Raw genomic sequence first — 16876 nt, forward strand, 5'->3', positions numbered from 1 at the left:
CCCTCCTCCATCCACTGAGCCTTGATCCCAGCACATCCAATCAATGGTCCTTCTCCCTCCCTCCTTCATCCACTTATTTATTTATTTATTTATTTATTTATTTATTTTTAGTGTAATCCTGGCTGTTCTGGAACTCGCTCTGTAGACCAGGCTGGCCTCCAAGTCACAGGTCACAGAGGTCCTCCTGCTTCTGCTCGGATGAAAGGCACATGCCACCACCGCCTCGCTCTTTTCTTGTTTTCCTTTTCTATCCTTCACTCTCCACTCAGCTTACTCATAACCTGGCATGAACCGGGTGTGACAGTGTACACTTGTAATCCCAGCACTTGGGAAGCAAGGTAAGAGGACTGTGGGCTCATAGTTTGGGTTACATGGTGACACTCAATCTCAAAAACAGACAAATAAACAAAAGCCAGAAAAATAAAATCATGAGAGGACTGTTGTGTTTCCAGCATTTGAAAGGCTCTCTTTGGCTCACTCATCCCAGCCATACTCCATCAGTAAAGGAAATCACAGTGGGCTCTCAGTAATTCAAGCAGAGACCACAGGGGGTGCTGTTTACTGGTTTGTTCCTCAGTCTTCCTCACCCCACTTTGTCATACAACTCAGGCCCACCTGCCTAGGGATGGCACCGCCCCCCACAGGGCTGGGCCCACCCCCACCCCGCCCTCATCAGTCACTCATCAAGACAAGGTCTCACAGGCTTGCCCACAGGCTGAGGCGATGGAGGCAAGTCCTCAGTCCGATTCTTCCCAGACACAGGTAGGTTTGTGTCAAATTGTCAAAAACTAACCTTGCCAATACATGAGTTCATATTGTGCACATTATGTGCGTGCGTGCATGAGAGCGGTCAGGGCCAACTTCTGGAGGTTGGTTGGTTCTCTCTTGCTGCTATAGGGGTCCGGGACACTGCATTCAGGGCGTCAGGTTTAGCAGCAAGCCCCCTTTACTCACTGAGCCATGGCGCTGCCCACGCTTAGCACTTTTTCACGGCTCAGAGGTGCCTCGGGGTGCTGTCCGTATCCACAACGCAGCTTGGATCCGCGCTCCGGAAGCGCTCCCGGAAGGGCAGACTCACTGCTTCGGGGAGCCTTTCCTCCCACGGTACTGTGTGGCTAACAGGTACACCTCTGAAGACTCTTTCCTGCTGGCCTCCGGTTTCACGACCTTTGTGCTCTGGAATTCTTGGGTCAGTCTCTTCTGCAGCAGCTGGCTTTTACTTCCGGCCCAGGTTTTACACAGCAGTGTACCCCCGGGATGCAGGATGTCCACAGCCATGTCCACAAGGGTAAGGCACAAGCTAATGAGTCTGTCGTGATCGAGGTCTCGGATGCCAGTGGCATTCGGTGCCATGTCACTCAGGATCACGTCTGCTCTCCTTCTGGGAAGCAGTTCTAAAATTCTCTGTAGAGTTCTGGGGTCAGTCACATCAGCAGGGCATAGAAAAGTTGCTCCTGCCAAAGGGAATATATGAAGAAGATCGACCCCAAGCACGAAGCCCATGGGAGAGCTGGAATCTACGGAAGTAACACAATCTGTTATTACACCACGAATAATCTCCCTACCAAAATACAAGCCACTAAAGGAAGTCAGGCAGGCACCAAGACCAAGGATAACAGCTAACAGCTAACAGGCACTTATATGCACAAAAGACCTTTTGTATGAAGATACATGAGTTTGATGTAATGGCACAGGTTAGAATCCCAGCACTTGGGAGTCTGAGGCAGGAGGACTGTCACAAGTTCAAGGCTAGTTTGAGCTACCAATTGAGATCTTGTCTCTCAAAGTTGAAAAAAATAAAGACACGTAGTGGAGGGTAGGATGTCCTCTACTCCCCTTGGCCCTCAGTTAGGGAAGCTGAGACCTAGAAAGAAAATGGTCTCACGATCATCATGACTGACAAGCAGAGGTTGGACCACAGCCAAGGTGCTGAATCCCACTTTGCTATCAGTTCAGTACCCTAGGCTCCTCCTCTCTAGAAGGATTCTTCTTCCAAATGACTTTTTATTTGTGTATGCTTTGGCTCTAAAATGGGAATCTCACTAAGTAGCCCAGGCTAGCCCAAAACATAAGTTCCTGACTTAACACAGTGAGTATTTGAGGTTACAGGTGGGCACCATCACACCCATCTCCCAACAATCCTTTTTGCTTTTTTTGTTTGCTTTTTATTCCTTGAGAAAAATCTCACTATGTAGCCCAGGCTGGCCTCAAATTCAGAGAACTGATGCCTCTGCCTCTAATGGGATAGAATCAAAGGCATGTGAGACCATGCTCTGCTATTTTGTTCTCTAGATTTATTATTTATTTACATGTGTAAATGTGCACTCAGGTGCAGGTGCCTGTAGAGTCCAGGGCCTGGATGTGAAGTTAAGGAGGTTGGGAGCTGCCTGACATGGGTGCTGGGAACTGAACTTGAGTCCTCTGTGAGAGCAGTGCTCTCTCTCTCTCTCTCTCTCTCTCTCTCTCTCTCTCTCTCTCTCCAGCCCTTCATTTTTGGCTTTTGGTTCTTTGAGACCCAGGTGACTCAGGCCTGGAATTCCTGGTTCTCCTGCTTCTGCCTGCGGAGTGCTGGGTCACAGGTACTGTGCTCTCTCATTCCCATCTGGGCACCACTTCACATACAGAATATTATTAAGTATCTATCGTGCACGTGCGTGCGTGTACACACACACACACACACACACACACACACACACAGCACAGCCTATTGCAGTTCCAGAGTAAGGAGTTCAAAGGCCCCAGGCAGGAGGCCTTCCCTGAGGTCCTGGAGGTGGCAGCCCCAGTGGGACCTCCATGAGATCCTAGGTGTCAGGGAAGCATGAATCATCCTGTCCCCAAACCCTGCTGTCTTGGGGTTTCTATTGCTATGATGAAACACCATGACCAAAACTCAAGTGGGAGAAGAAAGGGTCTATTTGACTTACACATCCATATCACTGTCATTGAAAGAAACCAGAACAGGAACTCAGTCAAGGCTGGAGCCTGGAGGCAGAAGCTGAGGCCATGGAGGGGTGCTGTATACTGGCTTTGCTTCCCCTGGCGTGCTCAGCCTTCTTTCTTATAGAACCCACTTCTTTGTTCTTTTTTAAACATTTTGCTTATTTAGTCACGTGTGGAGTCCACAGGTGTCAGTCCTCCCCTCCACAGTGTAAGTCCTGGGGAGAGAACTCAGGCCATCAGCCTTAGCGCCCGCCACACACCATTCAACCAAGCCAGTGTTTCTCAACCTTCTTAACGCTGGAACCCTTTAATGCAGCTCCTCATGTGGTGACCCAACCATAAAGTTAGTTAGTTAGTTAGTTAGTTAGTTTGTTTGTTTGTTTGTTTGTTTGTTTTTCGAGACAGGGTTTCTCTGTGTAGCCCTGGCTGTCCTGGAACTCACTCTGTAGACCAGGCTGGCCTCGAACTCAGAAATCCGCCTGCCTCTGCCTCCCAAGTGCTGGAATTAAAGGCGTGCGCCACCACCAGGCGGCCATAAAGTTATTTTTGTTGCTGCTTCATCACTGTAATTTTGCTGCTGTTATGAATCATAATGTAAATATCTGATATGCAGGCTATCCGAAATGCTACTCTCAAAGGGGGTCACAACCCACAGAGTGAAAGCCACTGCTGACTAACCCATCTTCATAGCATTACCACCACCCCATGTTCCCTCCCCAAACCCCAAACTCTACCCTTTTTTAATGAGTGCCAATATACTGTGTAGCTGGGATGATCTTGAACTTCTAATCCTGCCTCACCTCGTAGGCCTGCGGGAGCCTAACCCCAGCCTGTGTTATATTCCTCTATAACTCTCATCTCTATACCCACTTAGAAAGCTCCTCAGACAATGTCTCTGGGTAATGAGCGGCTCACTAGTATTCCCTCCAGCTCAAGGCAGTCAGAGGAGCTGGGAGCAACAATCGTCCCACCTGCGCCTGTAGCGTTGACGCTCTGCACTGCCACCTGACTCCAGGCTCCCGGAGCGGCCCCGCAGTCCAGCACCCGGAGCCCAGGTCTCAGGATGTGATGTTTCTTGTTCATCTCCAGGAGCTTGAAGGCGCTGCGGCAGCGGTAACTCTCCACCTTTGCGGCCTTCACAAACGGGTCCTTTAGGTGCCGCATCAGCCACAGGTGCTCAGCGCCCGTCCGGCCCTTGTAGTGACACACTGCTGTGTGCAATCTCCGAACCTTAAGGGGAACGCCTACCAGCTTCGGATACCTGAAATGGTGAGAAAGGAGTTAGCAGATGGACATTCCACAGAGAGGCAAGCAGGTGGTCTTGGCTCAACCTACTCCCCCCCACCCCCCGCATATGTATGTGCGGTATGCATGCATGTGTATTAGCATGTGTGTGCATATGTGTCTGAGTGTGTATGGGAACCCAAAGTAGAAAAGGGACGTCCCCTTGCTTGCTTTCAACCTTACATATTAAGGTAAGGTCGCTAACCTGCCAGTCTATCTCGCCAGCTTTCTCCAGACACCCCTTCTCTCTGCCTCCCCAGCACTGGCGTTACATTTGGTCAGCACACAAGTCCAGCGTTTTGTAGGTTCTGGGGATCTGAACTCCAATCCTCACTCATGCACAGCGTTTTCCGCGGACCTATTTCTACGATGCAACCCTCACTCAGGCCCTCTCCCAGGGCCGGAGGTCGCCAGCGCTCTTCTGCAGCACAATTCACTGAGCTCCCCACTATTGTCATCTACTCCGCTCCCGCTTGCAACAGGCGCCCTTTTAGTGTGGGAGAACCCCGTAACTCCACTCACCCCGCCATGGTTGCTTGCTGGCGCTTTCCTCCCGCCGCCGGAAGTCCCGCCCTCGCTTCCAACGCGAGACTCCGCCCCGGGAAACCGGCTTGGCGCGAAGGTATGGATGGTTCGCCGTGCTTGAGTTCTGGGTGCGAGCGAGACGCGGGGGATCGGGAGTGGGGTGCTGGGGGAGATCTGGGGAGGAGAAGAGGCGGGAGGACTAGGAAGCTGCTTCGAGCCCAGCAGGGAAACTGGGGTGCGGAGTAGACCTGAGGTCGGGAAGACCAGGGGAACTACAGAAAGTAGGGAGCAGAAAAGAGAGGAAGAGGGGACCAGGGCGGTAAACTGGTGCATAGGCAGTTTGCAGCCTGGCTATACCAGGCATAGCCTCTGGAAGGAGAGGCTAGGGAACGGCATTGGCAGAGTGCCCCCTGCAGGCAGGTTCTGGGCTCTGCAATCCATGTGCACTGTCTCCAACACGATTTACCAGCTATCACAGCCACCTGCTCTGACGGGACACTAAATTAATGCCCAGGACACCCTTGTTTGCTTATAGGCTCTGCCATTTGACCCCGTTTCAAACTTAGACGGAGCATTAGTTTTCTCTTCAGAAAATAAGAAAGTCTTCCACTGTTCTTACTATATGGCTCAGATTTTGAAAACAAGGTTGATTGGAACTGGGGTGATAGACGCCTGTGAAATGCTTGCCTCACGTGCATGAGAACCTGAGTTCGAGGCTCAGAACCCACATAAAAAACCATGGTGGCATGCACCTGTAACCTACCTCAGTGCCAGGAAACAGAGACAGTTTGGTCCCCGGAGGAGTCTGGTCACCTAGTCTCTCTGAATCCATGAGCTACAGGCTCCAGTGAAAGACCCTGTCTCATTCATATGTATATGTAATGTATGTATGCATACATATGTGCAGAAACAGACAGAGATGTCTCAGTGGTTAAAAGTACTTGGTGCTGTTGTATTTTGATTCTCAGCACCGGATGTAAGGTGGCTTGCAATGCCTGTAACTCCAGCTTCAGGGGAATCCATCATCCTCTTCTGGCTTCCATGAGTAGCCACGTGAATTTTTTGCATACAGAGACAAACAACAACACACATACATACATAAATAAAAGCAAAATCCTTGAAAAAAAATAAGGTATGGGCAGGAAAGAACACCGGGTGCTCCTAGAGAGGGAGGACCAAGATCAGATTCCCAGCACCACATGGTGGCTCACAACCATCTTTTTTTTTCTTGAGATGTGAAAATCTTTATTGGATATTTTATTTACATTTCAGATGCCATCCCCTTTCACCATTTCCCTTCCCTAGAAAGCCCCTATCCCATCCCCACTTCTCCTTTTCGCTTTTATACTATTTTTTTTAATGTTAATCAAAGGCTTTATAAGTTTGGTAATGTTCAATAACAAGATGCCCATACAATCAGAAGTGTAACCCAATACCCAACCTACATATATCAACTATCTTTGATTGGTGGAGACACGAGAACATCCACCTCCATGTCCCCCACTTCTATTGTCACCTAGCTCCTCCTCTCCTTACTCCTCCTCTTTCTCTGCTTACTCCTCCTCTTTCTCTCCTTACTCTTCCCACCTTAGCTCCTCCTATTTATCACCCTTACTGTTAAAATAAAACTTTTCTCTTAAAATACAATTAGAGCATAACTATACCAATTTGGGTCAGTAAGGTACAAGATAGACCTAATACCCAGTCCATCATTTTGTTGACTAAACAGAACCTCTGTCATCTCTCCTAACTACAAGGCTTAGTTCTGAACCTGGCTTTTTTTCCTTGGCTTTAGAATGTCAGTTGAAAACCATCCTCTCAAACCTTTTCTCTCAAAGTAAATAGCCAGGATTGGCTATGAGACTATAAGTCTTCAACCCCATCAGAAATCCAGAATGACTGAGTTAACTGAAATTATGGGAAGCACAAAGCATAGCTTCTAAAACTAAACCAAATTATAGAGACCTCTGAACACCTGGACACTCCCTATACTACAGAACGTTGGAGCATCTGGTCTTCAGCCTTCTGGCCCAGGATCATCTGACAGACCTAGTGATGCAGAATTATTAAGGGCTGATTACTCTGTCTTGGCAGATATAATCAGTCAACTATTCCACAAGTGTGTCCTTTTCTGGACAGTGACTTGTCTGTAGATGAAAAAAGGCAATTCTTGCCTAGTGGCTGTCTCACCACAACTGGAATAACTCCAAAGATGCTCAATTTCTTCTTAGAATCTAAGACAGGAAGCTGTCAGGGGAAGACAGGTCTTTAATCAAAATGAACATTAATACAGAAATGTTTGTAACATGAATTCTGTGGACTTCTGACGTTTTAAAAACCAACTATCCATGTAAGGCAATCTGGACTGTTATCTGTTAACTCCTCTCAGCTATTTCTAAATAAAATATAGAAAACACCCTAACAATAAACTCAGAGCCATGAATTTGCGATAGGCCCTTAACTCACAGGCTAACCATCTCAAATCAGTTAGAAAAGTTAAAGAAGGACTGGGTCTAAGCCTTGTATTCCTAAATGTGTTATATAGGCACAATGCCTATGAGAGTAACAATATTAATCTCACTTTTATATCAATAAGAATCTCAGCAGGGTGGTGGTGGCGCATGCCTTTAATCCCAGCACTTGGGAGGCAGAGGCAGGCAGATTTCTGAGTTCGAGGCCAGCCTGGTCTACAGAGTGAGTTCCAGGACAGCCAGGACTACACAGAGAAACCCTGTCTCAAAAAAAAGAAGAAGAAGCTCATAGCAATGAAAACCTTAAATTTGAAATCAAAGTAAATTTTGTACCATTTAAGAAATTATAACTTTATCTTAATAACAATTATACATATTTCTACCAGTAAGTTATGGCTATGCAATAAATCCTAGCTAATCCTCCCTGTTCCACCAAAACCACTACTTTTCCCTAGAAAGACAGCCCAGTATTAAGCACCTCAGTCCCCAAGCCTATGGAATAGGGATGTTGACTCTTCATTAACTTCTTCAAGCTGATTATGGGACTTGAGATACTAGAGGAGGGGCAGGGGGAAGAGTAAATTGATAAGCCTCTGATGTCTGTGTCGTCACTGCATCCAGCTGGAATTCCAGGACATCAGAGGTTCGAGCAGGTCTGCTCAGCTCACTTGATGAGTAGATACACCGAGGCTGTGTATTCTGCAATATACAATTCTCAAAACAAATTTTAGTATCAAGATAACTTTTTGTTTGAATTCTGGAATCTAGTTTTCTGGCGGCCTGCCTCTGTCATGTCTAGTCCATATAATTCTGGGAGTTTCTATGAAGGTGTGCTCCCACCATCCTCCCATTTTCGCCTCCCTGCTCTCAAATTCCCCAACACTAGGGAATCCAAACTTTCAGGCACCAAGGCCCTCCACTTCCACTGATGCCTAACCCCTTACCCCATGCCCCCTCCTCCAATTACTATGCGGGTGGGTTCCCACAATCCTCTCATTCCTACCTCCCTACTCTTGAAATTCCCCAACACTAGGGAGTCCAAACATTCAGGTACCAAGGCTGTCCACTTCCACTGATGCCTGGCAAGGCCACCCTCAACTACCTATACAGGTGGAGCTATGAGTCCCTCCCTTTGTGTTCTCGGGCTGGAGATTATAGAATGGCTACTCCAGCTTGTTTCTTAGGACCATTTGCTTGAAAATTTGTTTCTAAGGTAGAGTCTGTCTTTGCACTGAGGTGGGTTTCCTGTATGCAGCAAAATGCTGGGTCCTGTTTATATATCCAGTCCATTAGCCTATGTCTTTTAATTGGGGAATTGAGTCCATTGATGTTAAGAGATATTAAGGAACAGTGATTGTTGCTTTCTGTTATTTTTTTTAATTAGAGGTGAAATTATCTTGGTGTAACTATCTTCTTTTGGACTTGTTGGCAGAGGATTACTTTCTTGCTTTTTCTAGGGTACAATTTCCCTCCTTGTATTGGAGCTTTCCTGCTATTATCCTTTGTAATGCTGGGTTTGTGGAAAGATATTGTGTAAATTTGGTTTTGTCGTGGAATATCTTGGTTTCTTCATCTATGGTAATTGAGAGTTTTGCTGGGTATAGTAGCCTGGGCTGGCATTTGTGTTCTCTTAGGGTCTGTATGACATCTGTCCAGCATCTTCTAGCTTTTATTATATCTGGTGAGAAGTCTGGTGTAATTCTGATAGGTCTGCCTTTATATGTTACTTGGCCTTTTTCCCTTACTGCTTTTAATATTCTTTCTTTGTTTTGTGCACTTGGTGTTTTGATTATTATGTGACAGAGATATTTCTGTTCTGGTCTAGTCTATTTGGTGTTCTATAGGCTTCTTGTATGTTTATAGGTATCTCGTTCTTTAGGGAAGTTTTCTTCTATAATTTTGTTGAAGATATTTATTGGCCCTTTAAGTGGGAATCTTTACTCTCAGCTATACCTATTATCCTTAGGTTTGGCCTTCTCATTTTGTCCTGGATTTCCTGGATATTTTGTATTAAGAACTTTTTGCATTTTGAGTTTTCTTTGACAACTGTGTCAATATTTTCTGTGGTATCTTCTGCACATGAGATTCTCTCTTCTATCTCTTGTATTCTGTTGGTAATGCTTGCATCTGTGACTCCTGATTTCTTTCCTAGGTTTTCTATCTCCAGGGTAGTCTCCCTTTGTGATTTCTTTTTTGTTTCTACTTCCATTTTTATGTCCTGGATGGTTTTGTTCAATTCCTTCACCTGTTTGGTTGTGTTCTCTTGTAATTCTTTAAGGGATTTTTGTGTTCCCACTTTAAGGGCTTCTACCTGTTTACCTGTGTTCTCCTCAAATTCTTTGAGAGTGTTATTTATGTCCTTCTTAAAGTCCTCTATCATCATCATGAGAAGGGATTTTAAATCTGAATCTTGCTTTCCTAGTGATACAGGGAATTCAGGACTTTCTTGTGTGGGAGAACTAGGTTCTAATGATGCCAAGTACCCTGGGTTGCTGATGCTTATGTTCTTGAGCTTGCCTTTCACCATCTGGATCTCCTTAGTGCTACCTGTCCTGTCTCTGACTGGAGCCTGTCTTTCCTACTATCTTGGTTGTATCAGAACTGTGTGGGTTGGGTGTTAGTACTGGGGTAAGAGCTGGGGCCCAAGATCTGCTCAGTGTTCTGGGCCAGAAGTGACTTCCTGGGTCCTTGTGGGTCCCAGTTACTCCGTTTGGGGTGGTCATTGCTGTCTCCTTACCTAAGATACTGCCCAGGTTAGAGCTCCTGGGAGCCCTGCTTCATCTGGGTTCTGTGAGATTGGGGGCAGAGCTGCTGCCCGGGATCTGCTCAGTGCTCGGGGGCCCAGACCGGAAGAAACCAGTCACTCATAACCATCTTTAACTCTAGTTCCAAGAGAGCCAACGCCCTCTTCTGACCTCCTCCTGGAACTCTGTAGACCAGGCTGGCCTCGAACTCAGAAATCTGCCTGCCTCTGCCTCCTGAGTGCTGGGATTAAAGGCGTGTGCCACCACTGCCCTGCTCAGCCTTCTTTCTTAATCATATCTGTGGTCTCATTGTTAGACCAATTCAACCAGTAAATCAAAAATATTCCCCAGCCCCAATTAACTTTGTGCTTACAAGAAGTATCCCCATGCAATAAGCCCAGCAACTGTGTGAGATGAGGTATTTCCGTTTGCAGAGGGGAAAACTGTGTGGACTGTGTTTGAAGCAATGCCAATCAACAGAGCCATAGCCACGCCCATTCGACCGCATTCCTATCTGTTGCCACAGCTCACCTCACTGAGTCAAGTTGCTACGCAACGCTGGTAGACGCCTGTTGCTCTACACTCAGCCTGTCCAGTTGGGAAGATTGCGAGTTTAAGTCCAGACTGGAGTACATGGCACAACCCTGTCTCATTTAAAATACTTGCAAAACAGATGGCACCCTCACCCTCGTGGCACACTCACCCACATGGCACACTCACCTGCATGGCACACTCACCTGCATAGCACACTCACTGCATGGCACACCCACATAGCACACTCACCTGCATGGCACACTCACCCTCGTGGCACACTCACCCGATTGGCACACTCACCCGCATAGCACACTCATCCATATGGTATATGAGGACATTTGTCATTGCTACATAAAAGCTAGTCACAGAGTTTGCATGTAAAGTGGGCCAGAGGGCGTCTGTAAGTTACAGGCAAATGTGCCAGTTCACACAAATGATTTCATCATACTTCAATTCCTGTATCCACGGCAGGGTTGAGCATCATGGTACCAGTCACCTGTGGATTTGAAAGACAGCTATATACAGCTGGTGCTTAATAAAAGATGGCTGAGTTAGGAAAGCAGAGCCTCTGGCACAGGCTAGTCAGGACACAGGCCAATGCTAACCTCACTTCTGACATGCCTCAGCACCAGGCCCAAGCCTCCAGGTCCCCTTTCTTTCCCCCTTTCTTATTCTTTCTTTTTTAAGTTAACTTATATTGTGTGCATATAGGTTTTTTTTTTTTTTTTTTTTTTTTTTTTTTTGGTTTTTCAAGACAGGGTTTCTCTGTATAGTCCTGGCTGTCCTGGAACTCACTCTGTAGACCAGGCTGGCCTCGGCGTATAGAATTTTTTAAAAGGTTGATTTTTATGTACATTGATGGCTTGCTTGCAAGTATGTCTGTGTAAGGGGCCATATCCTCTGGAGCTGGAGTTACACACAGTTGTGAGCTACCATGTGCTCGCTGGGAATTGAACTTAGTACCTCTGGAAGAGCAGCCAGTGCTCTTAACCACCGAGTCATCCTTCTCTCCAGCTGAAGTGTAGGCGTTTTGTTTGCATTTATATGTGTGCCTGGTACCCAAGGATGCCAGAAGAGGGCGCCAGAACTGGAGTTAAACAGTTGTGAGCCACCATGTGGATGCTAGGAACGGAAACGCAGTCCTCTGCAAGAGCAGCCACTGCTGCTTAACCACTTAACCGCTGCCATTTCTCCAGCCCTTGTTCAAGTTCCTTTTCGTATACACTGCATCCTCCTAGGAGGGTCCCAGCTTCTGGACACTGCCTTAGCCAGTTGAGGCCAAGGAGACAATAAAAATAATAAGAAGCTTGTTCTAGAGGCTGGGAAGGTGGCTCAGTACTGGGGTGTGGCTCAGTGGTAGAGCCCCTGCCTAGAATCCCCCAGGGAGGGGCTGGGGTGTGGCTCAGTGGTAGAGCCCCTGCCTAGAATCCCCCAGGGAGGGGCTGGGGTGTGGCTCAGTGGTAGAGCCCCTGCCTAGAATCCCCCAGTGAGGGGCTGGGGTGTGGCTCAGTGGTAGAGCCCCTGCCTAGAATCCCCCAGGGAGGGGCTGGGGTGTGGCTCAGTGGTAGAACCCCTGCCTAGAATCCCCCAGGGAGGGGCTGGGGTATGTGGCTCAGTGGTAGAACCCCTGCCTAGAATCCCCCAGTGAGGGGCTGGGGTGTGGCTCAGTGGCAGAGCCCCTGCCTAGAATCCTCCAGTGAGGGGCTGGGGTGTGGCTCAGTGGTAGAGCCCCTGCCTAGAATCCCCCAGTGAGGGGCTGGGGTGTGGCTCAGTGGTAGAGCCCCTGCCTAGAATCCCCCAGTGAGGGGCTGGGGTGTGACTCAGTGGTAGAGGCCCTGCCTAGAATCCCCCAGTGAGGGGCTGGGGTGTGGCTCAGTGGTAGAGCCCCTGCCTAGAATCCCCCAGTGAGGGGCTGGGGTGTGGCTCAGTGGTAGAGCCCCTGCCTAGCATGCTCAAGACTTTGAGTTCCTTCTCCAGCACCACAAATAAATAACATAAAAATAAATGAAAAGGGGACCTCAAAGGCACATTTGTACATGCCCTGATAACAGGGTGTATCCTCTGACTGTGTACTTACCAGTAGGCCATACCATGCCCCTCTCTCAGACTGAGTCTCCCTCCCTCCTGCCTACAACAGCGCACACGTGGTGCATGGTCTAACAGACCACAGGCCAATCAGACCCCATTTTCTGATCCTCTTTACAGACCCAGGAGACCATGAGCACCCCCAAGCTCTATACCCTCGTGCTGGTGCTACAGCCTCAGCGAGTTCTACTGGGCATGAAGAAGAGGGGCTTTGGTGCTGGCCGCTGGAATGGCTTCGGGGGCAAGGTGCAGGAAGGAGAGACCATTGAAGAAGGGGCTAAGAGGTGAGGAAAAGTAAGGTCTGACCACAGAGCCGGCCTAGCTGGGGCTGAAGCCCAAGAGAGTAGGAAACATACCCTTGAGACTGACAGATGCTACGTAGACCAAGCTGGCCTTGAACTCACGGAAATCCACCTGCCTTTTACTTCCAGAGGGTTGGGACTAAAAGCATGGGCTTCCAACTGCTAAACCATCTCTCTAGCCCCCTTAAAGGGTCTTTCTACACATTTCAGGTGGCTTTTAATTATGTAACCCAGGTGGTTTCCAATCCCCAAATTTTCCTGCTTTCAATTTTCCCCCTTAGTGTTGGGATTATAGGTGTGCGATACCATGTCTGAATTTATGAAGTTCAAGTTCATTCCTAAACTGGTTATAGCAATACCTCTGCATGATGTCTTCCTGGAATATGCAGATCACAAGTCCCGGGGCTGCAGTCCCATGGCCCTATCCCTGTAAGCACGAATGCTGTACTCACAAGCTAGCTAATGCCCGTGTCCTTCTTTATATGCCCAGGGAGCTTCTGGAAGAAAGTGGTCTGAGAGTGGACACACTGCACAAGGTAGGCCACATCTCATTTGAGTTTGTGGGTTCCCCTGAGCTGATGGACGTGCATATCTTCTCTACTGACCACGTGCACGGGACGCCCACAGAGAGTGAAGGTGAGCCATGGGCAGGGAAGGATACCCAGACTCAACTGCCTGCCTAGAGAAAGGAACCAGCCCTTGCCAAGCATAGGCCCCAAGTCTGCCCGCCCTCCTATCCTTGCTTAGCGTCTGAACCAGGGTCAGCCAGGCAAATCAGCCTTGTAGTCTGGGGATGAGTCCATTTCTTTATTTCACACAATACGGAAATCAGCCATGTTGGTACATACATTTTTATCCCAACACTTGAGAGGAAGAGGAAGCTATCTCTGTGAGCTCAAAACCAACCGGATCTACATTGTGAGACCTTGTTTCAAAAAAAAAGGAAGAAGAACCAGCTGGTAGTGCTGCATGCCTTTAATCCCAGCACTTGAGAGACAGAGCCAGGCAGATCTAGTTTGAGGCCAGCCTGGTCTACATCGTAAGTTCCAGGACAGTCAGAGCTACACAGAAAAACCTTGTCTTGAAAAAAGAAGAGGAGGAGGAGGAAGAGGAGGAATGGCCGCAGCTAGGGTGTAGTTCAGTTGGCAGGAGGCTTGATTAGCAAACACAAAGTTCCATCCCCAGGGGTGACATGAATCATGTGGTGTTTCATGTCTGCAATCCCAACACAGGAGATTAGGTCTCAGAAACAAGTAAGAAAATATCCAGGTATGTTGAGGCGCGTCCATAATCCCAGCGTTGAGGCAGAAAGACTGAATGTGAGGTAACACTAGGCTACAGAACGGGTTCTAGGCCAGCCTGAGCTACATAAAATAACTCTGTCAAAACCAACAGGTGGTCATAAGGATGAGCTATAAAATTAGACCAGGCTCCTTTCTCAAATAAGCCAAGTATAGTGGTACACATTGATCATCCCAGAACCAAAGAAGCTGAAGCAGGAGGATGGCTTCAAATTCAAGATTAGCTTGGGCACCATACTCAATGCCAGGTCAGTCAGAGCTACAAAGAAAAGTCCCTGTATCCAAGAAAATAAAGCAGGCATGGTGGTGTGGCACACCTATAAACCCAGCAACCAGGAATATGAGGCAGGAGGATTGCTACTCATTCCAGATCAGCCTGGGCTACAGTGTGGGACGAGGAGACAAGGGCTCAGAGGTTAAGAGCACTTGCTCCTGCAGAGGGCCCCCTGCTTTTAGCGGTACCCAAAGGGCTGCTCATACCTGTCCAGAACTCAGTTCCAGGGGATCTGGTGCCCTCTTCTGGTGTCTGTAGGAACTGCATGCATGCGGTATCCAGGCAAAACACTCATACACATAAAATAATTTTTACAAAATGTTTAAAGGGGATAATATTAGAAAGCTGATTCAGCAGCTAAGATCACATACTGCTCTTCCAGAGAACCCACGTTTGATTCCCAGCACCCACATCAGGTGGCTCACAACAGATTAACACCAGCTTCAGGGGGATCCAATGTCTTTGGCCTCTATGGGCTGAAACCAACACATGAACATACATGCAGTTAAAAAATAAAACGGTAAACTTGTTTGCTTATTGGTTTTTTTTTTTTTTTTTTTGGTTTTTTTTTTTTTTTTTGGTTTTTTTTTTTTTTTTTTTTTTTTTTTTTTTTTTTTTTTTTGGTTTTTCGAGGCAAGGTTTCTCTGTGTAGCCCTGGCTGTCCTGGAACTCTCTGGTCTTGAACTCAGAAATCCGCCTGCCTCTGCCTCCCAAGTACTGGGATTAAAGGTGTGCACCACCACTGCCTGGCTTTTTTTTTAAATTTATTTATTATGTATACATCATTCTGCCTGCACATATGCCTGCAGGCCAGAAGAGGGGACTAGATCTCATTACAGATGGTTGTGAGCCATCATGTAGTTGCTGGGAATTGAACTCAGGACCTCTGGAAGAGCAGCCAGTGCTCTTAACCTTTGAGCCATCTCTCTAGCTGTAAACTTTTTTTTTTTTTGACCAACATCAAAAACAGCAGGAGAGAGGTTTCAATGGCTAGGAGCGCTTGCTGGTCCTCCAGAGGACCCACGTTAGTGTCCAGCACCTGCACTAGTTAGCGTGTGGCCGGCTCTAACTCCAGCCCCTCTTCTGCCTTTCTCTAGTACCCACACATTGGTGGCACTGGTTCACACAGACATATCCATACCTAACGGAGCTCTGCGTTCAAGGCCAGCCGGGGCTGAATAGTGAGACCATGTCTCAAACAAAACAAAATCTCCAAACAGGTATTCACACACATCCAGAAGTAATCCCTCTCAGGTCAGCTGAAATCTATTTTCTTCTCCCTCCCCCACCCCCCATCCAGAAATGCGCCCTCAGTGGTTCCAACTGGACCAGATCCCCTTTGCCCACATGTGGCCGGATGACAGCTACTGGTTCCCACTCCTGCTTCAGAAGAAGAAGTTCTGTGGGCACTTCAAGTTCCACGATCAGGACACCATCCTGGATTACTCCCTGCGTGAGGTGGATGGATTCTAATACAGAGGTCTGGCCAGTTCTGACCACTCAGGTTGCGACACAGCCACAAGCTGTCAGTCCAATGGCACAAGCAGGGGAGGGTATTTTCTGTTTGCAAGGTGTTGGGGTTGAAATGTGAAATGTCACCAATACAGTTTGAATTCGTCTCCACCTACCGGTCCTGTTTTAGAAGGTTGATGGTGGAATGGAGCCCCCGAGGGTTGGAGAGATGGAGGGTGGGCCTTAAGGCTTTATAAGTGAGCACCACTTCCTGCTCACTCCTGTTTCTGTGTCCCATCTTCCACGATGGACTATATCCCCTCGATGGATGAGCCAAAATAAACCATTGCTCCCCTAAGCTGCTGTGTGACTTCAGTGTCAAGAAGTGGTACAGGTAGCTGGACAGGAAAGAGAGATACTACCAGGCACCCAGACAGCCAATTCTTAGTCTTATCCCACTACCCCAAACAGGGTGGACAAACACCAAAAGGTAAGGACTCTTTTCTTGCAGGATGCCAGGCAAGAGCAGGCACCTGAAGAAAAACTGTGGAGAGCTGACACTGAGAGAAACTAGAGCCATGGGTATCAGGAGGCAGCTGGGGATGGTGTCTCAGAGCAAGATAAGTATTCCTCTGGCAGGCGGTTGGGCTTGCCAACCAGGACCTGGACTCCAGCTAGGGGCTGGTCTGACTGAAAGGCTGTGTTCAAGGAGGTATATAGACAGACACAGGTGAAGCCTCCTAGGCTGAGATTGGTGAGCAAATCAGGTAAAGATAACCAATCAGGAGAGCCTGCAAATCCTGATCGAGACAACCTGCCACAGGGTCCCACCCAGATCACAGCCACATTCCCCATTGCTGTGGTGTCTGTGTGAAGCAGGCACTCCCCTAATGTGGGGGGCAGGGTAGCCAGAACTTCCAGGCTGCACTTAAACAGGAACCTCACAATGTGTATGGAGGTCAGT

General features: G+C 47.9%; 2 protein-coding genes across 2 annotated transcripts; one reads left to right on the forward strand and one right to left on the reverse strand.

The window, feature by feature from the left end:
• Positions 1–552: 552 nt before the first annotated feature.
• Positions 553–4800, reverse strand: Mrm2 (mitochondrial rRNA methyltransferase 2). The gene is made up of 3 exons (XM_076923508.1): positions 4747–4800; positions 3912–4201; positions 553–1517 (listed from the first exon to the last, which is right to left on the reverse strand). Exons 1-3 carry the CDS (start codon positions 4752–4754, stop codon positions 1075–1077), a joined length of 741 nt encoding a protein of 246 aa, XP_076779623.1. The 5' UTR covers positions 4755–4800; the 3' UTR covers positions 553–1074.
• Positions 4773–16270, forward strand: Nudt1 (nudix hydrolase 1). The gene is made up of 4 exons (XM_076923509.1): positions 4773–4846; positions 12704–12867; positions 13376–13521; positions 15761–16270. The coding sequence occupies exons 2-4, from the start codon at positions 12716–12718 to the stop codon at positions 15931–15933; spliced, it is 471 nt and encodes a 156-aa protein (XP_076779624.1). The 5' UTR covers positions 4773–4846; positions 12704–12715; the 3' UTR covers positions 15934–16270.
• Positions 16271–16876: the final 606 nt, after the last annotated feature.

This window comes from Arvicanthis niloticus, chromosome 24, assembly GCF_011762505.2.
Source record: "Arvicanthis niloticus isolate mArvNil1 chromosome 24, mArvNil1.pat.X, whole genome shotgun sequence".
Classification (NCBI taxonomy): domain Eukaryota; kingdom Metazoa; phylum Chordata; class Mammalia; order Rodentia; family Muridae; genus Arvicanthis; species Arvicanthis niloticus.

Excerpts from the sequence above, each read along its gene's own strand:
- Nudt1 (XM_076923509.1), top strand. The coding sequence starts at position 12,716 with ATGAGCACCCCCAAGCTCTATACCCTCGTGCTGGTGCTACAGCCTCAG. Across the intron at positions 12,868-13,375 it reads ATTGAAGAAGGGGCTAAGAG|GGAGCTTCTGGAAGAAAGTG; the intron begins GTGAGGAAAAGT and ends TTATATGCCCAG. Across the intron at positions 13,522-15,760 it reads GACGCCCACAGAGAGTGAAG|AAATGCGCCCTCAGTGGTTC; the intron begins GTGAGCCATGGG and ends CCCCCCATCCAG.
- Mrm2 (XM_076923508.1), bottom strand. Across the intron at positions 1,518-3,911 it reads CGTCAACGCTACAGGCGCAG|ATTCCAGCTCTCCCATGGGC; the intron begins GTGGGACGATTG and ends TTACTTCCGTAG.